Source organism: Anolis sagrei, chromosome 2 (genome assembly GCF_037176765.1).
Source record: "Anolis sagrei isolate rAnoSag1 chromosome 2, rAnoSag1.mat, whole genome shotgun sequence".
NCBI lineage: Eukaryota > Metazoa > Chordata > Lepidosauria > Squamata > Dactyloidae > Anolis > Anolis sagrei.
In genome coordinates this window covers 79,583,213-79,608,649 of record NC_090022.1, presented here as the reverse complement: position 1 = coordinate 79,608,649, position 25,437 = coordinate 79,583,213, and the positions used below count along the sequence as shown (strand labels likewise).

General features: G+C 35.9%; 1 protein-coding gene across 5 annotated transcripts in view; it reads right to left on the bottom strand.

Annotated features, from left to right (window-relative positions):
• The window catches only part of EBF1 (EBF transcription factor 1), a 428,098-nt gene that overhangs the window by 5,530 nt on the left and 397,131 nt on the right, over positions 1-25,437 (bottom strand). For 4 of the 5 annotated variants that reach the window (XM_060765565.2, XM_060765560.2, XM_060765561.2 and 1 more), the window contains exons 12-16: positions 16,692-16,757; positions 14,510-14,687; positions 13,424-13,603; positions 10,048-10,242; positions 9,561-9,629 (exon numbers count right to left, since the gene is read on the bottom strand). In XM_060765565.2, coding sequence (XP_060621548.1) covers positions 9,562-9,629; positions 10,048-10,242; positions 13,424-13,603; positions 14,510-14,687; positions 16,692-16,757 — 687 coding nt within the window. In that variant the 3' untranslated portion in view covers position 9,561. The remainder of the gene's footprint in view (positions 1-9,560; positions 9,630-10,047; positions 10,243-13,423; positions 13,604-14,509; positions 14,688-16,691; positions 16,758-25,437) is intronic. The other variant, XM_060765563.2, reaches the window with a different exon arrangement.

Genomic DNA, 25,437 nt, shown 5'->3' with positions numbered 1-25,437 from the left:
TGATGGTTGCAACAAGACTGACTCTTTAAAATGTCAGCAACATGGTTATTTGTGAGAGGACATAAAATGAATGCTGGTCTTTAGATTGATGCACTTCATAGACACATGATTTAAAATCACAGCAGCCATCTCAAACATCTGGGCAAGTGATTTCTTGGGGAAGAACTCAGACCCATGACTTGTTCTAATTCATTGTGCTTTAATTACTGCTGCAATAATTTGATAAGAACCAAGTCAAAGTGAAAGACTATCAGACTTGGTGGGGAGAGTGGGAGGGAATATTTTATACCCGAACATCACCATATGTGCATGAATTACAAGACTAATCAGCGAGGAAAAGGCAGTTTAAGCAAATGGCAAAGACTAAATGAAGTAATACAAGAGAAGACAAGAATGCAAAATTTATCCATCCAATTGGGATTGGGCATCCTAAGAATATGATCTATTCTGGTAGCAAACAGCCAATCCCCTTAAAAATAAACTTGCAGTCTGTCTGCTTTTAGAGGATTTCTTCAAATGATCAGAATAAAGCCTTTACAAACAAAAAGGCATTTAATCTCTATTATAAATTTGTTTAGGTGAACTACTTTTAGAAAAAATATTACATTGGATGACCAATCACAGGTTGCACTTTGATCCATTCACCCTTTAAAATTTGAATATTAATTATTAAAATCTGACAATAACAGCAAATATTGTTTTAGTGAGACCTTAGAAATCAGTTGCTAGTCCAAGAGTTTTGGTTACCACATTCTTAAAATCGATATATATATATATATATATATACACACACACACACACACACACACACACACACACACACACACACTTTAGTTCTAAAGCCATCTGGGGAAAATAATATCTGGCTGTCAATGGAAGAACAGTGAAGATGGGATCATTTTAGCCATTTGGAATGGGAGTTCTAGATCTTAGGGGCAGCCTTAAAGGACACTAAACCAGGTTTTGTGTCCTGAGACTGTCAGGACTCCCTATACTTGCAGCAGGCAGAGATCTAAAGCCTCCTGGCCCAATCTAGCATTCACCACTCTGAATTGGCCCTGGGCTACGCAGCCAGTATAGCTCTCAATAATTTCATGGCACAGAAGAAATATCTATGGCCCTAAATAATTCAGTTTCTGAAACCAGATTATTTGCTTTGAGCTGGATTATATGGCAGTGTAGACTCAATCCAGTTCAAAGCAGATAATCTGGATTCAGAAACTGGATTATATGTCCTATGTTAGCTTAGTCGTTAACCAGACCAACAGCCATTGCAGCTGTTGTAGCAGTTCTATAACCAGCCCCATTTAACAATCTAGCTATTCTTTGTACCAACTCAAGTCTCTGAACTGTCTTCAGAGGCATGGTAGAACATGTATGAGTAATTGCACAAAAATAGGAAATGCTCATTTTTGTACCTTCTGAGACTATCAGTAGTTTGAACTATATCTGTCAGTCCCACTCAGCATGCCAATGATCTGGGATGCTGACAATTGTAGTCGCAAACATCTAAAGGGTGCCAAACTGGGAAATGTTAACCTTCTCCTTGACATAGGAGAACCCAGACAATATTGTGACCTATTACATAAGAGGCCATTAAAATGTTATACACTTGGCTCTCCACATTGGAGGCTTCATTTTTTGTGGATTTAATGATTTGCAGATTTCCAGTATTGACTTTAGGGTTAGTTTGTGATGGAAGTTCTCACAGGTTTAAAAAATAGCTTTTTTATTAGCAGTTTTTCCACTTTTACAGGTGTCCTGTACTCGCAACCACAGCGAACGTGGAGGCCTGTCCAATAATGGACAGAAAGAAAATGTGCACTTTGCCTTCAGCATTTGCACACTTATGAGGCTTGCTGTACATTTCCAAGACATAAAGTGTGTAACAGCAATGTATATACTTTAGTCTAGAGATGGATTAAACATGTATAATTGAAATAAATGCTTCAGGCATTAAGGAAACATTGTATACATTGGGTAAACTGCACAAAAACACTTAATTTTTTAAAAAAAATGGGTAGAAGTTGCCACATATTTTTAGAACTGAACTGGATCACAGAGAAAAGATAGAACTGTTGTAATCTTTAGGTCTACTACGCCCTTCCTGCTGAAGATTCTCCATTCAAATCCATCACACTAAGACACTAGGCATATAGAAGCAACCAGTAGACAACAAAACGTTGCTGAAAATTTCCTGTACTGGGCATTTGTGGTAACTGTACTATAATTTTCTAAGCGAAGATGATTCATCCTTTTAGGAAAGTTTAGCATTTTCAGTAGATAAAATGCAAGAGACAGTGCCAATGGAAGAGAAATAGCATAAAATACAGTACACAAATAGGCTTTTCAAAGAACAGCTATCATTATTATTACTGAAGAAGTCTAATACTTCTGAATTAAATTACAAGTCAAAAGGCAGAATGACATTCTGAATTTCTTCCTGCTTAAAAGGTTTCATATTTCCATTCTGCCAGGGTCTTATCATGCTACTTTTGTACTTTAAGTGCCTCATGTAACAAGACCACCCAGGCTTTTTCTAGGTTCAATGTGAAATGATTCTAAAAAGGAAAATCACCAGATCCCTCCAAACCTGACAAAGGATGTACATGATATTATTTCTATGGTTATTATCATTATTGTGGGGTGTTTTTTTCCATTGTGTCCTGTATGAGGCTGTTGTATTATTGGGTTGGGTGGATGGGAAATGAAAGTAAATTCATTGTTGAAAACAATTGTACAACATGCCTGCTATTTTAGTGAAGACTTGGCTGGCTTCTAAATAGTAGAAACAAAATATTGTGGGTCTCTGAAGTATTCAGAGGCTACAAAGAGAGGACCCCAGGCTCTCCTTTCCCACAGTGTTAAGTAATAACAAACATTATTGCATACACTGGGCAGTATAAAATATTGCAATGCCAAAGGCACTTTTAGCTTCAGCTCAGGGGACCAAAATGACCTGCCTATCTTAGTTGTACTCTCATATTAGAAAATGGAGATGCTAACAAAATTACAATGAAGGCTGATGTCAGTTTGGGATGTGACATGTGTAGTGATTAATGAGCAATCTCTACTAAGGATATGTGACAGCCATCCCTTTATTTCCTGCTGGCACTTCACACTTGAGATACTTAATCTCAAAATAGATACAGTTTTTGCAAAGGATACCTGAATCACTCTATTAGACACAAGAATCATTATTTATTTATTTATTTATTTACAGCATTTATATCCCACCTTTCTCACCCTGAAGGGGACTCGGGGCAGAGAGCAACATATAAACAGCAAACATTCAATCACCATTTTATAGTATATATTTCCTATTTAAATCAGTTGGGACAGGCTTGCATCACTGCTATGTACTGGATTAAAATTTGTTTAACAATATAATGCCTTGTTGATTCAGTTATTTCTCTTTTCCTTGAAATCCCAATATATTTATTAAAAAACCTGCTGCAACAGCAAATGTACATTTTAATTCAGGAGTGGAAAATAAAGTCATTATATGCCCTTTATGTTAAAAACACTGAATATCTAAGTTTCCACAATTGACTAAAAAGACAATAATTTCATAAAGATGGGCAAGCAATCATTTAAGAAATTGTATTCTGTATTTCTGCTCAAAGAAAATGAACGAAAGTACACACTTATAAGAAATTAATCTCTAATATTAATATACAGTTTATATCATTGTTGTAAGCAATTGTACAGCAGTGTTACTTAGGTTCTGTGAACCTAGGGAATGTTGATACCCTGGAACTAAATTTGGAAAAAATGTAGCTGCAGCTCTTCTTACCTGCTCTGCCCATTGCCCTTTCATTCTTTCCATCCCATACACAAAAAGGCACCAAAGAGTTCAAAAAATGAGCCCCAGTTGCCCTATCTCTTACTTTAGAAAGTGGTTCATGCTGTAAGCTGGATGCCCCAACCAAGAATAGCCAACCAGAGCACACATGCCCTCTTACAACTTCATCACATTGATGAGATTGCACGGGGCAACTTGCCAGCCTCCATGGGGAATTGGCAGGGCAGAGGGGCAATCCCTGCACTCCACACCCAGCATTGGTGCATGGCTTCCTCATGGAACATGGGAGGCTTCCCATGTTCTACGTGCAGCATCATAGGATGTTTGCCTCCCAGTTGATTGATGAAGCCCCACCGGAAGTGAGCGTGTGTTTTGTGATGAATGGCATGGGGCTTAGTAGATCAACTGGGGTGCAAGCATCCTATGACACTTGCAAAGACACATGATGAAGTCCTTAGCTTTCATTTGTTGACCATTTATTGAATCAAAAGTTGCATCTGTGTTCATTGATGTTTTTCACTTATATGTTATGATAGAGATGTTTCTTTTTTATGTGCTTGCATTGTTTGGCCTTTTTAATCATTGGGATTTTTTTTTTTTTGGAAGAATGCTTTCTAACTCAGCCCAAAATGCTTTCCATTGTAGCTATTATCTAGTAAATTTCTAGACATATCAGTTCCTTAGTGATACTTTTGTTGCAGAATTCACACAGAACTAGTCATACAGACTTCTTTGGGTTCTGTAGGAATATAATAGGAGAAATAAATAAAACAAACCATTAAGAAAGAAATACTAGGTTGGTGCTTTATGGCATTAGAGCATGGAAGCCCCTTATGATCACTGAATTGAAGACAAACACTGGTCTACCGCTCCTGGACGGAGTCCTTGGAAAAAATCGTAATATATCCAGTCTCAGGATATTGTCACTTAAAAGTGACAATGAGCTTGAAGATTGTGAATTCACAATGCACTTCATAACAATAATGAAATAAGTGATACATAGGGTCACTGGTAAATTGGCTGTTTTCCAGAGTATGTGAACTATCAGCCTCAGCACACTAAAGGATGGATCCGCTTTAAATCTGGATGCTGCCTCCTGTAGAATTCTGGGGTTTGTCGTATAGTGAGGTCCAGGATCTCTCTGGCTAAGCAACTTAAAGGCCCCTCCCTAAACTGTATGCCCTATAATTCTGCAGAAGGCAGAAACTGGATTTAAAGTGGTCCATACTCTAGTGTGATGGGGTAGTATGTTTGTTGAGCAGCTCTGAAAGTTGTAAACACCAGAGATGGTTCTAAACATTGATGAACAGATAGTCAAAATAAATGCCCATTTCAACAATATAGGTCAAGAAGACTTATTTTAGATTATAGTGTCATCACATATATCATAAAAGATGAAGGGAGAGATCTATCTTGACCAATACCACATGACACCATGGGAAACTAGCTTCCCCATGCAATATAATATGCTGTAAATTAGTTTTTAACCAGTTTAGAACTGCTAGAAGATCTGGTAACAGGGTGGCATCACTCAATGAAAAGGGTCATATACCCCTTCCATATACACACACCTCTTCAGATGAACAAGGGCTATGAAAACTTCATTTGTTACATGTGAACTGCAACACTAGAGTGGCTATTTACTGGAAAACATTTCTCTCAACAGATACTATTTTGTTATAGTTGTACAAAATTGTTCCACAATAACATGAACATTAGGTCTTCCAGCAAATAGATTAATAAACATTATTTTCTTTAGGCTTTCCATAATTTGAAGGGTTGAAAAGAAAAGTTTATTATTCTGAATTGAAAATAACAGAAGTAGTATTTTTTAAACCGAGACATTGTGTTGGTTACTTTTTTCCAGCTTCAGAGGGCTCAGAGCTACTCAGAGCAAACATTTCACCTCGCATGAACATGAGTTTTCTGACTCTTGGCATCTGGACACTGTGCAATCCCATTGGGCTGTATCATCATCATCATCATCATCATCATCATCATCATCTTTATTTATACCCCGCCACCATCTCCCCAATGGAGACTCTGGGCAGCTTACCTGAGGCCAAGCCCAACAGCACATTACAATAAAATAAAATCCAAAGCACAAAACAACAACACAATAAAATACATAAAACATGAGAATACAGTAAACATTATAAAAATACAATGAAAAAACACATTTACAATCACAGTGACAATGAGCAGGCCACATGTACAAAATAAAATACTAAAATACTAAAAACTCAGGGTGAGATAGGAATGGAGCGGATTATTTGTGAGGGAGAAGCTCATAAAAATGGGATTATAAAAATTCATATGGGCGGGGGGAAGTGTACTATAGGGACAAACGTTGAAGGGGAGCAACAATGTACGGTTGTATGGTTACTCTACAAAAGCGCAGCGGATCTACAAATATTCCTGTGAACATGGGGTATTTTTATACTGAGCAATATAATAGTAATCCCAAGGGATCTGAACAAATCTTCTGCATCACTCGGTACAATTTTTTGCCCATGTAAGACTAAAAATTTCAATCCAAAATTAGAAGAAAAATGTTCAATTAGTGCATTTTTTGTTTTCTTTAGACGCAATTTCCTCAGCAAACATGCAAACATTATTTATTACAGGGGTATCTTGAACAGATCAGTTCTCTGTAGACCACATACATTAAAGTAAAAAACAAAACAAAACTGCTTCTTGTTTTACCCTAAAGATTTATGCTCTCAGTTTTTCATCTTCTAATATACTCAATCAAGATATTCAGAATATAAGGAGACTTGATATAGCAGTTATCTTTAGGCATGAAAAGGTGTTCCATTTAATACTGGAAGTGTTATTTCCTCTATAGATATAAGCTGTCTTCTCACTTTTGGAAATTCATTGCCTAACTCAGAGAATCTCTAATACATTGCATATATTTGGCATAGGTAGTTCTTAAAGAATGCTTATGTGAAATGGCTTAATATGAGAAAAAGGAGTATTTGCTGATTGTCATACTCTGTTTTAGTACATAGCCAAAAGAAAGGAGAGAAATAAAACCTCAGCTCTGGGAGGATGAACTACAGCATGCCTCAGTAACCCTTTCTTCCTCCAGCACAGATTAAGGTAGCTGGTGATTATGAGAACCCTTCTTATCTAAGTAAGCATGAAAATGTACACTCCTCTTGGTGCTTCAGTGTGTGATGCAGTAATTATGAGGGAGGGTTAAGCACAGTAGGGCAGCCGCACAACAGAATAAACTAAACAGCGAAATAGGGAATGTTGATCTTATGATATATATGGTCTAGCAGTTGACTGAATGTTTCAATGCATATATGAGAAATGAATCGAGAGTATGCATACAACCTCTTTTTTAATCTCTGGTGAGCACTGCAATATTTATCCTGGGAAGATATGTAAACAGAAATTTGAGAGCCTCAGAAGGCTTACATAGAGTGTAATGTGTCAGTGTGAGTTAAGTGCACATCTCAGAAGTAAAGCAGGAAAGTTGAAGGTGGGTTCAAAATAAGATTTTGAGCTGAGAAGTGATTGGGCATGACAATAACCAAATGCTCTGGAACGGAAGAGATATTAGCCAAGATAGACTAAACGTCACCTGCTTTAGACAAGAACACCTCAAGCAAACCTAACACATTGCAATTGACCTAGAACTTATCTGGGTACATTTGTTATACACATAAGCTTCCTGGGAACCTTTCCTAGAACAGTGATTTTTTTAAAAAAAATAATAATCAAATAACAAAAAACAATAATAATTTTTGTGTGCCAATCACAGCTTCAACCATACGTTTGCAAATGGTAGTTTCTATAACATTTTTTAAAAAGAAAAAAATGAAGCGCTTTCAAAGCCTAAGTGTGACATAGCAAAGGGAAGGACCTGCTATTCATGATCTTAGAAGTAAAAAATTCCACTGGGTTAAGGTAGCTCCTTGGGTAAGGTTAACCCTCTCTCTGACTTTTAGCATATGGTTTCAGGCTTTTTTTCTACATGACCTCCAAATATTTAACCGTTATCAATTACACCATGTACCTCCTGCTACAGCACCAAGAAAGCAAACAAAACACCTGTCCCAGACACAACATCAAAAATCTAATCATGAGTTTAAATGCAATTCAAATTAGATATTGGATTTGCAACATTGTGCACTATTTTGGTGGAAGTTATGTAAACATCATAACTCTCTGTGATGCAGTTTTAATTAACAGAGCAACCAAGCACTACTGGGAGGCAAAGTCAAACATCTTGCCATGCCTCTCAGCCAATCAGGGCTGAAGGAGGGGGGAGCAGAGGCGTGGCCATTGCCCGTTAAATTTATGAGTGCCATGCCACAGTCTTCAGTTGCAATCGGGCAGGGAAACAGAAAGGAGCTCCGAGCCGGGTTCAGTTAGTTAGCTTTGCAGGCAGGCACCAGGGTACTAACACTGGAGAGAGAGAAGGAGTAAATGATAGCTTAAAGCTGAAGCTTTACTACTTGCTTCTTTTTTGGGGTAGATCTATGCCTTTTATTGGTTTTTTTGGGTAGCATTTTGAGGATATATTTTATGGACTGCCAGCCTATTCTGTGTGAGTTGGTTGCCATGACCCATACAACAAGTAGTTTGAGACAGCTTTGGTAGCCACAACCCTCTTGGGGGCAATGATGCCCTAGTTATGTTATGCAATTGTAGAGAAATTCAAAAACATAGTTCTTGTACTATGCTTTTTTTAAAAAAAAAAAACATTTCTGTAAAAACCTTAAAAATCCCAAAAAATCAATAGATGAGTGAAATATTCTGAAACTTGGGGGCCAACAGTGGCAGGTATATTCTACCATTGTAGCAAGTTTCACCCCCAATAGCTCTAAAAGTGAATGAGAAAGAACCCTGGAAGCTCTCCTCTGTACAATTGCTTAACAAAATATTAATTAATAATTCTTACAATATTTTAGAAACACTTTTGAAATGACTCACCAGCATCCTCTAATTTTGTAATGAATATTGAAACTTTTTTTCATTGATCGCACAGGCCTAGTATACACCTTAACTTTTTCATTTTCCAAGATAGGCTTTGCTAAAGTATAGCACAGAGAATTACAATTCTACTATAATACAGAAGACTAATTCTTCCAGTTATCTGGGATAACTCCTTTTCTACTATAAGGAGTTAACAAGCAACGTGCTATAATGGTGCCGATCTTTGCCTCACTGCTCCCTTTTGGAGAAAAGTTTATCTTCTAGGAATACTGGGACACCATGATGCTCTCCTGACTTAAGGATTGCCCCAGTGAGACTGGAAAAGTAGAATGAAATAACAGTACTAAACAGTGTGACCCCTTGAGGATTCCCGGCATGTACTCCACTGAATTCACTAAATGTTGAAGGCTGGCTCTTAGACACACATATAAACTATTTTTTTTAATATTCATGCAATTGTTTTAAATGTGAAGTAAACATAGTAAAGAAAAGGAAAGACATCAGTGAAAATCTATGGGATGATACAGAAGTGAAGTTCGCCAACAACTGAAGAGGGCACAGTTTGCATAATAAATTAGTTTACAAGCAGTGTATAAGGCATAAATGTCACATAAGGTAAAAACAGGGAGAACTTTAAATAAATGCATAATGTGCCATCTATATCGAGTGATAGTCCATCATATGCAAGCCAGTCTATGCTGAACCCACACAAATGTTGCTGTTATTAGTAATGATTTTGCACATGTGGACATCACAAAGGAAAAATAAAATCAAAAAAGGAAGGGAAGATCGACTGACGTACTTCAGGAGAAGGCCAGACCCTGGAGAGACCCTGCAGTGGAGAACTTGCTAGAGTCCACAAAAGACTGGTCTGATAAAAGACAACAACAGGGAATAAGAAAGGAAAAAAAGAGAAAGGCTGGTGTTAGTAAGCTGCAATAATTACTCATTTTAAGCAAACACTCAGACCATGCTTTTAAGACACATCTCAGCAGTTCAACAGGGCAAAATGAGCTGTCTGTTTCACAAGCAAGGCAAAGCAAAGCAAAAAGTATCAGCAACATAAGGAGATCTGAATCCTACTGTTAGTCTCAACTAGAGTGGACCCATTAAATTGATGGAACTAATGGAAGTGTTCCATCAATTTACTCTAACTGGGATTAGAAATAGGATTTGGGCCAGGAAATATAGGCCTTACGCCAGATTGCAGACCATCAAAGATCTGTTAATGTTTTGTCAAAGTGAAAAAAAAGTTGCTGTAAAATAGTAGCATGCCAGGATTGGCCTACCTTGGAGGCTATTCCCATTGGTGCTGGTACAGGTGGGGGGAGGAGAAGTCTGTGGTCTAACGACAGGGGCAAATGCACTCTTCTGTTTCACTGCTGAAACCATGTTGGCTGGTGAGAAGGAGAAGATCCCAGAGGAACTGCTACAGTTAGAAGGGAGACTAGTGGAGGAAGCCATTGTTGGGCTTGATGGCACGACTAGAGAGGGTGGAAAAAGAACAAAGAGGAAATAGTCTTGTCATTACTATGAGTTTAAAGCCCATGGGATTGGCTAGCAGTAAGTCATGCTCAACATCTTTGGCAACCCATTCTTAACATTTCCACTTAAAATAATCTATGTACTGTGGGTTTATGCTAGACCCTTATTCCAGGGATAATTTCAGAAATGTTGACCATGTGGAAACAGGCCATATAAGGGCTTGTTCTCTTACAAATATTGTCTTAAGATCCCAACTCTGGTCTAGTAGACTCTGGAGATTTAGACATTGCCTATGTGGTGGAGAACAATTTCTTGCTACTGTGACCATCCTCTGAAGATAATATCAGAACAGAGGAGAACAGAAGAAATCTTCAAAGATACACTTTCATCACAATTGGCATTCCCATAGTCCACTTGAGACCTAATGATTGTTCATTAAAAGTCTAGACCAGGCCTGAGGCCCTCCAGGTATTTTGCACTTCAGCTCCCAGAATTCTTGATCATTGTACAAGCTGAATAAGGCTTCTGGGAGTTGGGGGCCCAAACACCTGGAGGGCCACATGTTGTGCAGGTCTGCTCTAGAAGGAGAATTCTGGGGCCATTCTAACATCTAATAAAACAAATAAATCTATGTCTTCATACCAAGTTTTTACCTCTTTCTCTTATAAAAGAATTCAAGTCAGGTTTTGGGAAGTCAAATTCAAGAAGAATACATATAATGAAATGCTAAAGTCATATTTAACTAATTAGTAAAATGATTATAATAACAGGTCACATATGGATGGTTTTGACAGCTCCATATGTTCTTAAAATTCTATCCCATTTCTCTTTATAGGGACAACGATATGCTTTTGTGCAGGAAAAAGCATATCTAAAACAGACCAAATCCTGAAACATTTTTTTAAAATTGTTTTTAAAAAATGTTTCAGTGATAAAACGTAAACCATTTTGCTATTTACAATATTGTTTTAGTACACAATGTTATACATGACTAAGACTGCAGTCATATTCCAAGTAATACCTATGAGTTGTTTACCACTTAAGGCAGTGGAGTTGTCACCTATGTAAAGAGGCATAAACCTATTCTTATAATGCTACAGTCCTAAGAAAACTTAATTTTGAATGTTTGGGATTTAACTAAGTATGCATAGGAACAGACTGAAACATTTTAAAATAAATATAACAAATTGTGAATTCATTCTCTCAATTATGATGGGAAAATTATGAGCTTTTTATTAGTCAGCAAATGCAAATAGTCTGGAAATAGCATCAGTATATCTTGCCTTAACAAAGTCAGCCAGGAACAGCATTGGGAAAATTTCACTATGGTGGGATAGAAAACAAACAAACTTATAAATATTGTGTGGATGCCGTTATCTAATTGCTTCTGGAATGCTTCCATGGACCATTCATATTGCTGTTAACCAAAAGGCACTGGGCATATATTCCACCTTTCACTCCTTAGCTGATTTTTTTTGTTGCTTTGATAGAGAAAAAAGTAAGCAAGAAGTTCTACCAAAAATCTTGCGAATATTACAAATGGAAAGCATCTGAGTATGGCTGTCTGCACCATGATTCCATAAATCAGAGAAATGGTATCAAGTCCATGAAACCAAAATTAACCTGAAATTGGCACCTTCTTTGTTTTCTCATGCATAAGGCTTATGGTTTGACATTTCAAAGTAGCAGCAAATATGTCTTGTGTGGAAGACAATGATGTTGGCTGATGTATTGAACACTAGGTTTAGAATAGGTTTAGTTTCTCTCTTCCCTTTCTTTATGTGGAAATATAAAAATGCTTCAGATTATTGGCTTTCGTGACTATGAAAAAAAACAGAAAAAACATTTTTCCACCTTGTTTAGAAACTGTTTATGTTCAGAGTGGTATATGAATAATTAAGTGGCAGAGGAATGAAAATTTAAATCATCTGAGCTTTTGAGTATGAGTTTATTTGCATCTGTGTAGATAAATATCAAACTCAGTATTCCTGTTCCAGAATCTGATATCATATTTGTGAACACTGAGGAAATCAATTAATGGAAATTAAATGTTCAAAGTTTCACAGTCAGACAGATACAATCTTAGTCTAAAGTCACTCCATATCCGCAAGCACTTGTTAAGGCAGAGGAATCAAAGCACCTAAATTGAATTGCTACTATACAGCAATTAGTTTATTGATTTAATTAAAAGTACCACCTTTCTAATTCTCAGGTCATGATTGAAACATATTCTGACTGAATGTATTTGCTATTGACAGAACAGCAGAATCTAACAGGAAAAATCTCCCAAGGTGGTTGCTGATGTTGATGATAGTAGCAATAACAATATGGAAAGTAATATAAAGGCACAACATAATAGGAATACACACTTCAGATATAGAATATATTTGGCATCATGAAATAGTGCATTGATAAAATACTTAATGAATTAAAAATAGAGTGGAATAGGGGGAAATTGTTGCAGAGGGTTGTTTTAAAATTTAAGAAATAGGCCATTAATTGCTTACATTGTTTAGGGAGTTCTGTTATGGCTAAAATTTATTATGATACTGCTATCAGAATTTATAAGCATTCCTAGCTTATGTCATATTGTTTTATCTTCTTTTTTTTTTTTAGAGGAAAGAATCCTCTTGAATTGTATTATACTAAACATATCATTCAGTTCTATTCAATTATGTCATCTTTTTAATTTTTTAAATAATGAGCAGCTTGTTTCTTAGCAAGATGCTGTGGAAACTATTGGTCTCAATCCAGAAATTAAAGTACTCTGTCTACACAATGCTACAGTTTTCTTTGGGTCTGAAATAAAATTACCACTCCTTCACTGAGGCTTGTAATGATATAGCATTCTGAAACCCAACTGATGTTGGACCCCCATTGAAACTTCCAAGGACCGAGCCTTTAAAACTATAATGAATATAAAGACTACCATCATATATCTGTATCTATGATACAAAGTGCATCCAGTACAATTCCCAAAAGATTACGATTTTCTGCATAAATATGTAACCAACAAAGTTGGTTGCAATCAATAATAAAGTCCATGATAAGTCAAAAAGAAGAGCTTTTGGGTTATTTTCTCTAAAGTAAGCCACAATGAATTCAGTGAGGTTTATAAGCTGGTAAATATGATGAGGTTATTAGGGATACGGCAATAAATTGTACAATGTGAATACATACTGGCATAGGGAGAATTGGCAGCAGATCCATTCAAGAAGGTTGGAGATCCACCTAAATTGGACATTCCAGCATTTCCATAACCATTCATGCTTGTCGTGACTGAGTTGTAGTTTGACTGCTGTGGAGTAGTGCTTGGCACATAACCATGAGGTGACACGCTGCTTGAGTTGCGAGTAAAACCTTTGTAGAAATTCAAGAAGTACAACAGTTGCTAATTTCAAAATATTCTAAACTCTGCTAGCATGACAATATTTCAATAGAAAATTACATTTTGTAGCAAAAGATGGAGCAAATATTACTTTCATGTCTAAATATTTTATTACTTATTTATACCTGTTCATTTGAAAAGATTTTAAAAGCAGCTAAAAGACATGTCTCAAGAAATGAAATATGAGTAGAATTCTGAATCTTTGTAGTTCAAGTTTTGTTATATGCAAACCTAATGTGTATAAAACAGAATTTTTCTACAGGAGAGATGATTTGCTGGACCAAAACAACATTCTGCACATATTAATTCCTGGGCAGAAATACCATATGGGATTTTAAAAAACCGAATAATTCCCCATCTAGATTTATTGAAGAATGTATGAAGAATACATTTTCTACAAATAATATTTTCTGCACAGAAAATTCTACTTTCTGCTCAAAAATGCTATATGAGAATTTGTACAGAATGTGTTCTGAATAATTAAGTCTTGCACAGTTTTAAAAAACTTTATCACAGCAGGAAGAAATTATTGTTGCTTCCTTCAAGAACAAAGTGATTAAATAATTCTTTCCCTACTTTTGTTTAAATACATGTATGTTGCAGGCATTTTTCATTTGAAAGCTCCAGTGTGATTCAGAATTGTTTCGATAGATGTCATGTACTTTTGAAGTCAACGATCAGGACTCATTTAAATGTGAAATTTATATTATATTCTCCATATCAAGCTTTCCACAAGACAATATAGCAACTGCTTTGAGCATCCTTCTAAGCAAAATATGTGTCGCCATGAATGTGTCTGGGTACTGAAAATGACCAAGCTATTATATCTTTTACTGACTATGAATTGTATCTTAAGGTGGAAAAAATCTTCTGCTTACCCTGATTCGTGGCCTGTGAGGCTTCTGAAACATTTACTGCTAGCTGACCACTAAAGGAGTTTACACCCATCATTCCTGCATGGACAGATGTGTTGCTGAGTGCTGGGAGTTGGTTGTGATTGCGAGGGACGCTGTAGAGTGCTTCTGCAATATCAGCTGCTCTTTTCAGTATTATTTCCTAGAAATAAGTTCAAAAAATGAAACACAGTAATCAAGAGATAATTCATGGACCAGTTAATGAACTCTACAATAATGGAAGTCATATCAAACTCACATCTAAATGGAACATGACTGGATTGATTTGAGTGCTGAATAAATTAAAGGTTATGCCCTGTTCCATTCAAAGAAAGCAATGAGTGATAGCAGATCTATGATCTTGTGTTGTTAATGGTGAACTATCTCAGCTGTAGACTCGCTACAATTTCTCATTTTTTTCTGTTTAATGGGAACCCTGACTTACAAACATGAATGATGCAAGTATGCAGATACGCACAATAAAATCATATAAAACTATAGAAAAAATAAAAGAGAACACAATCTTTACAGGTAATGAAAAAAATATGCTTCCGGGTTCACTCCCAATTTCTATTGCGTAAAAAATTGGTGCCATGGGAAGTAAAACATGTAAGTAAATGCAGTTTTCATATGCTAAGTAAATGTAGACAAAGAAGATGTTGCCCTTTATTTAGACTACAATTAGCATATTAAAGTACATTTTAAATTTTACTTTTACTAAAAGATATGACATACTACCCTCATACAGATATACTGATGAAAATACATACATTATTCTTACAAATGTATGAAGCTCCTGGTTAAAATGTAATGTGGAATGCAACCATAGTTTCAGCTAGGACTGCAGAAGTAATTACAAGTATTAAATGCTGGACAAATAGAACCCAATATATAGTTGCCAAATGGGTACTATTTGCGGAGAAACTTGGTCTTCCCTTTTTGCTCTTACGTTATCCAATTAAATTGCTGCAATTTTGTTTTCCACCTTACATAGTGTAGGAAAAAAATCAAGGTCCTAACTATAATGAAATACTCGTATTTACTTGAGTCTAATGCTCTCTTTTTTTGGCTACATTACATCACCAAAATTGAGGTATATATTAGATCCAATCATGCATTAGCAATGCGCATATAAATCCATCTGTGTGAAAACACAGTGTCATGGCTCTGTGGAGGAGGAGGAGCACCTAGATGCTGACCAAGGCGTTCCTGCCACTTAGCCATTAATTTACCCCCTGGGCAGCTTTTGGGGTCTCTTGCCCACTTACCCCCTATGTGATTCTCAACTGACCTCATTCACCAGTCCCTCAAATGCCCACCCTGCCTCCTGTTTTTGAAAACTTCATGAATGAGTCCTGTTTGCAACCAGTTGGTGAACTAACCAGCCTTGGCTTGGCAGAGGGACATAGCTTCCCAAATGGTCTGATTCATGCTACCTGTTTTCCTGGTGCACTATGTGTGTTCTCTTGGGCACATCACATTCAGCAGCAAATACATTTTTATACGTTACATCATCAAAATTGAAGTGTGCATTACATTCGCTGGCACATTATACTTGAGTAAATATGGTAAATGTGGTGCTCTCATTTTTTTAGGTTTTCTATATTGGACAGGAACTACTTTCTGGATTTTAACATGTGTCCCTTATTTGTGGGTATCTTCCTGGGCAGGTGCACTTCTTCACAGTGAAAGATAATTGATTGATTCAATGTAACAGGATATTGAAATGCCAAATTAGTTTAAATACGTTTTGTGCACTGACCTTGTAATGAATAGTCACCAAATGATAAAGGAAGTCTTTAACATCTGTCTCCAACTCACATGAGTTTATGAACAGATTTCTGTGAACTGGGATCTGACCCAGTGGAAATCACATTGGCTTGTGATTCCAAAGTTACACTGAGGTAAAGTTTCCATGTACACTGGATATCTTAAGGTTTCATCTTAAAAACTCAAACAAATTATATCATACTTTGCATGTTTTTATTGGAAGCATAATTGTTATAAAGTAGAAATATCTACCTTACATAGATTTGTAATTTGAAAAAATATGTTGTTTAAAGTATTCATTTTTTAAAAAGAAAAGAATCTGTCTCTATAGGTTACTACTATGTAAATGATGCCAGCATACTAGTATTAAGAGCTATTTTATGAATATTACATTTACCTGGTTGTTATGTGGCATGCCATAGAGTGCTTCTACCAGATCAGCCGCCCTTTTGAGTATTACCTCCTGAAAGGAGAGAGGAGGAAAAGAGAAATGAGTTCTTCAAATTGAATACTATATAAAACAATATTGTGTATTTCTAACATTGCATCCTCAATCTCATATTTATTATGCAATGGTTTTTAAAGCAACTGTATTTAGAGAATTCCAAATGTTATTAATTCACAAGTTCAGTGAGTTCACACATAAAAAGGAAAAGTTAAAAGGTGGAACTTGTTTGTGCTGCAAAAAAAAAAAAAAAGCCCATCAGTTCTCTACTGTCTTTATGATAAGCCATTTTGCAGGTTTATTGTGAAAGATGACCTATAGTTATTTGTTAGATTAACACAATCAATTTCATTCAGAGTATGTAACAAATCTCCCCAATTTGTTTATTTTGTCCCCAAATTTATGGTACAGAGACAGTGGGCTTATCACATCAGCTATCTGAAAACACAGTTGGTCAGATAATGTAATGTCCAACTTCTTCGGCTCATTTCCCTTTATCCTATGTATCACAATCAGAAATTCACAATAATGTATGAAAGAACAGAAAAGGTTTTTAAAACAAACATCAATACTGCAGAGGGATGTGTGTATGAATATCTGCACAGTAGCCCATTTAGAATAAATGAAAGCTATTCCTGTAGTTTGGGCAGAACACTTTAATTGTTGCTTCTCCATTTGCACATTTATTTATTTTGGTTGTACTCCTCATGTCATTTCCATACATCTTTCTGACTGCAGATGTATATGTGTATTTTCAGGAATATGTTTTAATATGTGTTTTTATATAATGATTATATGCTTTTAGCTTATGTTGTAACCCACCTCGAGCCATGAGGAGAGGAGAGGAAGAAATAAAATTGCTGTTGTTGTTGTTATTGTTGTTATAACTTTAAAGCACAAAATGAAATCTAATAAGGATGGGGAATAACTTTGTAGATATCAATATTCTTGATAACAGAATCCATCCTAAAATTCTCTCACAACGGCATGCAAAACCAAATGCTTCTGAGAATGCCACACATTTGGAAGCTTCCAAATGTTTCAGAGAATTAAAATAGTTACAAAATCATGTGAACCTTTTAAAAATCCAAACAGTTAAAATAAATACTATTCCAAACTGACTTTAGTCAACCAAGAAATGCATATAAAAATATGTGCATTAGCTAAAGAAGTCTTGGACCTGATGCAAATATCAGATAGGATAAGAAGGCAGATGGAATTGGGAGAAACATAGTGAAATCAATATTCAAAGATTATCACATCCATACTATTTGCATAATACCATGGGCCCCTTTGGATGTGTGGCATGTAAAAACATAGGAGAATTGGAACAGGGATAATAAAATATATTTGTAAATTGAAGTCACCCAAATCTTCCTGACACAGAGTGGATTTTCACTGGCTCAGTTTAAAAACAAACAACGAATCAGACAACTTAAAACATGGTTTTATTTCTTCAGATCCGACTTCATAAAAAACAATAAAACAGAATACAAATATATTTCTTCAGGTGTCTCACAAAACTAAATGAACCCTTAAAAATGAATTTTCAATAAAGTTGAAAAGTTTAACCAGGAATGTTTTATACACTAGCTACATTTTCTAACCAAAAGAAGCAGTAATGTTCAATTTTCATATACTATAGTCTCTGATCAGAAAATAGAGATATAATTGCATTCATTTTGCTGTCACCATAACCTCTTCAAAATCCTAGAACAACTCTTCAGATGACAAGCTTTTAGATGCATATTAGCATTTTTTCAATTTAAAATTCTCTACACTATATGATAAAATAGTTGGCATATTTCAGTAGCTACTTATGACACACAAGATGTCCTAAATTTTAAAATGAGGTAGCTCTGTATGTGTGTGTTAAATCTACAATAAACATTTAGTGTTTCTTAAAACCAATGCATAGCCTCACAATTTCAGGATGTGCAATTCAATTGTTTTTCCCCCCACACACAGCCGTGTGCATTATATAATTGATGGATTCTGAATCAATACAATTCTGAATACTATTTTTGAAGAGATCACTAGCTGCAGCCTTTGTCCTTTTCTCTGCATCTTGACCAAAGTACTAAATAATTTAAAAGGCTATGAACTGAATGCACACGATACCCATGTGGAATCAGGCCATGCTTCTTTAGCCGAACTACTAAGAATGGCAGTAAGCTCTGTCTGCCTTGTAAAGGATTAGAATTCTAGAGTAAGGGAGCAGAGCTGTTTGTCAGATTTGACTTCTCCAGCATCTTGTCCAGGGAAAATGACTTTGGAGCTGTACAGGTCTTCCAGGTAAAATCAAAGTCAGGAATGTCTTCACTGAAACCATTTCAGTGGCATTACTGTAAAGTAGTTTTGTACCATATTATTATCAGTGTTGGTAAAAAAATTAGTAACAATTCCTTTCCTCATAGTATTAGTTGGAACTAAAAATGTATCTTGTTCAATTCTGAGCAGTTTAATTCACTTGAATAAAACTCTTCAGAAAAATCATTTGAGGACTGCTGCCTTAATATCACTACACAGAAATTTCAAACTTCAATTCTCAAAGAAAGAAGCTGTTACTTAATAAGAAAACCACAATGAAAACAGAAGGAGGAAAAAAGAAATATAACTTTATTGGAGTACTTGATGCTTAGGATGTCTTTGTATGTAATAAGCAATAGCCTATATGTTTCATGTTTTCTTAAACATCATCTCTGCATAATAATACCTTCTTTTCATGTGACATTTTGAGGTTAAGCAAAGCAAATGTTACACAAAACCCTCTATTGTTAGATAATTATAAGCTACTCACAAGATGATCATAGCATCGATATTCAGCTTAATAAAACACACAGTGATAAGTATAAATCCAAGCGATTTCCATTCCCACTGAGTTACCATAACTAATGCTGTCATTACTTCAAACACATAGCAGCACCAAAAAATCTTCTATAACTTATGGCAACAGAACTTGCAAGGTGCTTGAATTGCGGTGACCAGAAAATTGTTCTCACCTCCATGTCATTACGCTCCCAGTGAACCAGCCCCCGAGCGTGTTTGTGTTCGGGATCTAATATATTGCCTTTCAATCAGAGCTGAGAGCCACTGAACACATAGACAGAACATGACGAGCAGGTCAGGAAAGCAATAAAGATTTTACAGAGCTGTCCAAGGTGCTAAATTTACTCAATAATGGGTTTGGCACCATAGTGTTAACCTCTCATTTACTACCAGTTTGAGAGACTAAATTGAAGTAGCTGACTTCATTTACCTTGAAATGTATATTTTATGACATTATGTAAGTAGATTGAAAGGGCACTGCAGCTTTAACAATTTAAGGGCTAAAGCATGTTTAAGCTGAAGCCTGGCTATTTATTGTATATTGCACTTAAAGTATATGGAATATTAAAATGCACTGATTAAATTTGTAAATGGTATTATAAGAAGGATAGCTAATATAAAAAAGATCTATGCTTTGGAAAATGAAGGTGATATGGTCCTACTGAAAGCAAGCATGGGGAGAGAGGCAGATATACATTGAAAAGCCTGTCCTTAAGCAGACACTGAAGGCTGGTATAATAATATACATAATATACATTGCAATTTAAAATTTTATTTTAGAGAGTAAAGTTAAGACACTCCAAAGTTCATTAGTAATGTTACTACTCTACTATTCTTAAAAGCCATGTAGCATCTTTATAGAAACATTGTTATGGATATAATTCTATGTGATGGTTTCTGTCGCCCTCCCAGGAAACAAAGCCATAACTATACCACTTTTCATATTGAATTTCAAAGAATTCTCCAGTTCTGCTTTCTGACTAATTGGTGAATTAATTAGGCCAGAGGTGCAGTAAACTGGATTGGAAAATGCACCACTTTATTTAATCTACCTTATTGTTATCTTCTTGCAAATGGGTGGAACAACGTATTGTGAGAGCAGCTGAGGCAGATGGTCTTTTCCCCAGATCCAAAGGGCAGGTTGTTCCCCAAGTGGTCTGTAAATGGATGACCAACTGGAGGCTCCCTTCTATGAATCACAGGATTTAAAAATAGGGGTTTCCCCTCAGGGCAACCCAAAGGAAAGTCTCATTCTCTATCTTCTTAGTCATGGGACCTAAAGAGGCAGTTCCAGTGGAATCTTCTTCACTTAAAGGGACTACAGGTGCCCACCAAATTCATACATCATCCTCTACTACCTGCCAAGTAACCTCTGATTTAAGCCACCATCCTAAGCCATGTGATCAAGTCCTCAAATGGCAGGATAGAATAATGGAGAAGAGAAGAGAAAAAAGGGGGGGGGGATCTCCCCAGCCCCAAAGCTCACACTGTAATAGAGATGAGAGGGTGAACTGAAGCAAAGAGAAAGAGGAGGTAGTGGTACAATCTAGAACATCCATGCCTCTTCCCCTCACTAATTTCCTTTGAGGCCAAAAAAAAAAAAAACATGTCTCTTCCATAGCACTGATGTAGAGGGAGGGATTAGAAATCTATTTGTTTTGTTAGTTTTTACTAATGAACACAATCTAACTGACTTTTCAGTCACCAGCCACAGGACTGCATGGTTGGTATAATTATTTACTGTAGACATTCAAGTATAAGTCTAGACATTTTAGTTAAAAAGTCAACACATAAAACTTTGTTCAATTTATACATGTGTTAAATCTAAGTACTTGGCCTTAATTCTTATAGAAATGGGAACTATCTCTGAAAAGAGTGGAAAAAAGCAAGAGCTTAGTCCATCCCTGGGAGATTTTAAAAGAAGCACTGACTTCCTCCACTTTTTGTGCCATGACACCACTTCTGGCCTTTCTGAATGCCTGGGCAGAAAAAGTGGTGGCAGTAGCAGGCAGAAAGATAGCAAGCACCCAGGCAGTGCTTGCAGTTTCCTGCCTTTGCAGAATGATCCGCTTTCAACTCTGAAAAAGTTACTACCTATCTCCAACTAAAGCAAAAAAAATGTATTGCTAGTTCAGTACTTGAAAAAACAACAATGGTGTAATAGAAGCAGAGGAGACCAATGAATGAGTACCTGGAAGTGGAACAATCCTTTTAGAGCTATTATTATTCCCAGCTTAATATTTCAACACTATTTAGTTTATTCTCTGCTTTCTACACTATTTAGTTAGAAAAACTAGCAGAAGGGGCACTGGATAGAAGTACATCTATTTCAAAACCATTATGAAGATGTATTCTAAAATTAGGTGAGATTCAAGTTCCAGAATCAAGAATATATTTTCCAGCAAAGATTGAAGTCTCCACAGATGAAGACTCAACTTCCTACAGAAAATCCTTTAGAAAAGTTTCCCAGTGACAACCAGCTTGGACTAAAACAGTTTAAAATATTCTGTTATCTTAAAACAAAACACAATAAAACAATAATTTGTGGGAAAGAAAGTAGATGTACATCATGATTTGTTTTGTATTAATCAAAGGAGGGAGACAGAGAGATACAACAATTTGTCAGTCAAGCTCATATAAGAACTAGAAAGTTAATCTCATCCTCTATAATTTACATCCATTTTATTGTATGAATGAATTCTCTCCAATGTCATTTAGATTTTTGTTACATGTAATAAGATAAACAAACACCTCCATTTCTTTCACTTACCGGCTATTCTCATACAAACTGTGATGCACACCGTCAGGTGTAAAAGTCAATTCAGTTGTTGCATTGTATGAGATACAACAGTGATGCAGACAAGGAGCTATTACTGTGACAGAGATATTGTTTGGAGATTTGAGAGTTAAAATTCATAGAAACCTCACATCTGCTTTAAGGCTTCTATTTCAGCAATAGCCCAACTTTATTTGTTCAGCTTTTGATGTGTATAATGCCACTGAGGAATCATCAAAGCATGAAACTTGCTTTTAAAATGAATTATAATCTCTTATATGAATGCCCCGTGCTTTGTTGGCTGAACCATTTTCCTCAGAATGAAAATCATTTTCCTTATATGGTTCACTGGGGTCAAATTTCATCATTCTGACAATATTTTGTGCTACTTCCTAGTAACACTTGTTACAACATTCATGCCAACCTCTACTTTCATATTATGTTCAGATGGGTGAAAAGAAAGGTACATGCGGACCTTGAATGAAAGCCATCTCAAGAAATTTCAGTGGGTAATTTGTTAAAGGACACATCTTTTGTTTCTTTTCCAAGAAAGAGCTTTCAGTTAGATATGAAGCTTATCAATGTCCTAAAGCACTGCTATATTTTAGGGATATGCTGTTCTATCAAATCATGAGACATTTATTTAGTCTAGGTATCATTATCTTCTAATGCTCTATTAATGTTGCACTGTGACAAAGGTAAGAAATTGAGATATCATTCATCTTCTGCAAAAGTGCTTAATGAAAATGATGTCATTTGTAATTGCCATACTTCCATTTTTTCAGTGATATGTTCTGGCTCCTAGTGTCATGTCCCATGGCTGTTTTAAAGTCATCATCAGTTATATGTTGCATATAACAAGGGAAAATACACATTGGAAAAAATTTAAAATTGTAATGTTATAAAATCTATATAGAGTAATGTGTGAATCAATACTATAAAATTCACCAATGAGGATGAGATGCAAACCTTCATTGCATTTAACACTGTTTATGACGATAACTTCCCCTTTTAAAACCAGGATATAATTTTTGCTCCATGTCATTCATGGTTTTTAAAGAATGAATATAATACTTTATTAGGGAAGATTTTCATTCAACGTAAGGGTAAAAAGAATTCAAATCTGAGAGAAAAAGGGGGCTTTCCTAAGTGACCCTCCCCAGTAGAATTTTGCAGAGATGAGAATCTTTTGGATCTATTTCACACAAAAACACACACGAGGGAGAATGTTGTGCTCTTTTCTGCACAGAAAAAGCACGTTTCCTGTGCAATAAGTATACTTTTCTGTGTAGAAAACAACATTTCTGTAAAGAAAGTACTGCACAAAATGTGTGGATTTTTTTTACAGAATGTATGACAGATTGTGCATGATTTGAGGACTTTTAACCCTTGGGGAGAAAAATCATGAAACTGGTCATTCTTGCTCACAGTAATGAACATTATAAAGTTCAATGTTTCAAACGAAATGTGAATTAAAGAAGATGATCTAAAATAAAATTATATATTTGAAGATAGTTAATCTAGATTATAATTTCATGTTTCAGAACTTCTAGTTATATCTGATGCATTCTTATCCATGGACTTACTAAGGACTTTTACATGTGCACAGTAAAATATACATCCTTTCATTGTCGTGAAAGATAACTTGCATATCCCTCTAACTGTTCTCTTCATGTAACTAAATAATGAGGTCCTTAGTGCTTTTTCTCATAGAAGAATAATCCTTACATACAGGTTATCTGGATATTGTAGAATGTAGATAAAATCCACACCTCACTGATGTGAATAACTCTACCTTCTACTATTAAGGGTTTGAAATTGATGCAGAAACATGAAAAACTAATAATGCTCATTTGATTTTCATTTTTAAATGCCTTTTGTGAATTGACATCATAGTAACTACAGTATGATTGTTTGTACACAAAAAGATTATTGCTTTTCAGTTGAAAATTGTATAAGCAATTAAAATGCTATATATGAACTGGGGAGGCAGGGGGAGGAAATGTGAACGAGGGAAACAGTCTAATCAACTATTCCCCTTTTGTAGCAAATAAAAAACTAAAACAAGTATAAAATGAGTGGAAATCACAGTCAATACATATAATCTAATTAAGAGGTGGTAGAACTGAAAGTATAAAACAAGATATAAAAATAAAAACAAAATATATATTAATAGCTAAGCATTCACAAAGTGATATCAGAAATCCACTGTTGCTCTAGAGGTTGAACAATTGACTCAGGATTTATCAGACATGGTTGCTAGAAAACAAGGCAATTAGGCTTCAAGAGAAAACAATATCTTACTCGTCCAACGAGGGATCGCCTAAGTAAGTAATATTTATACAGTTTCTGAATGGCTTTGCAGCCCTCCTTCATCCTGTGATCAGATCCTAGAATTTAGGGCAGTGTAGAAGGGGGCTTAGTCCTTCCCTCTCCTTTATTTTGCTCATCTGTTGCAGTTGCTTACTTTTAAAAATAGGGATGCCTGCCCTCTTTTTATTATTTGAATACCAATAGAAATACTAATGACAAAAGCAAGAAGGAAAACAAATCAAATTATCTCAATAGATGAGAGTTAGTTGTTAGACACATCCAACCTCTTCCTTCAGAGGACTTTTAAGGATGTTATGTTTGACCTAATCCTACACTTTCATTTTCCTTGTCTTTGGCTCTTTATGCTTCTTATTAAAATTTTGTCACAGAAACCAACATTGGTACTGTTCTATTATCCGGAGAGAGGCCACAAGAGGGTGACAGACTAAGAAGGTTAGTCCATTTTACGGGAGAGAGGGGGGTTGAAGGAGTTAAACAATTTCACCTTGTTTTCCTGTTATTCTCCCGCCCATGCTTGTTGCTGTCAAAACAACCATTGTTTACGATATGGGAAGGGAGGGGGGGATTACTCAGTGAAAATGGGGGAAATGGTTTTCCTCCTTCAACTCCCCTCCCCCCATGAAATGGACTATCCTTCTCTCCTCCTTTTGGAGTCTGCCCGGATAATGGAACAGTACCCAAACATTTAAAGACCTTGCCAGGAGGACATGTGCTTGACAGAATCACGAGTACACAGAATGCAGCAGTGCAGCATAAATG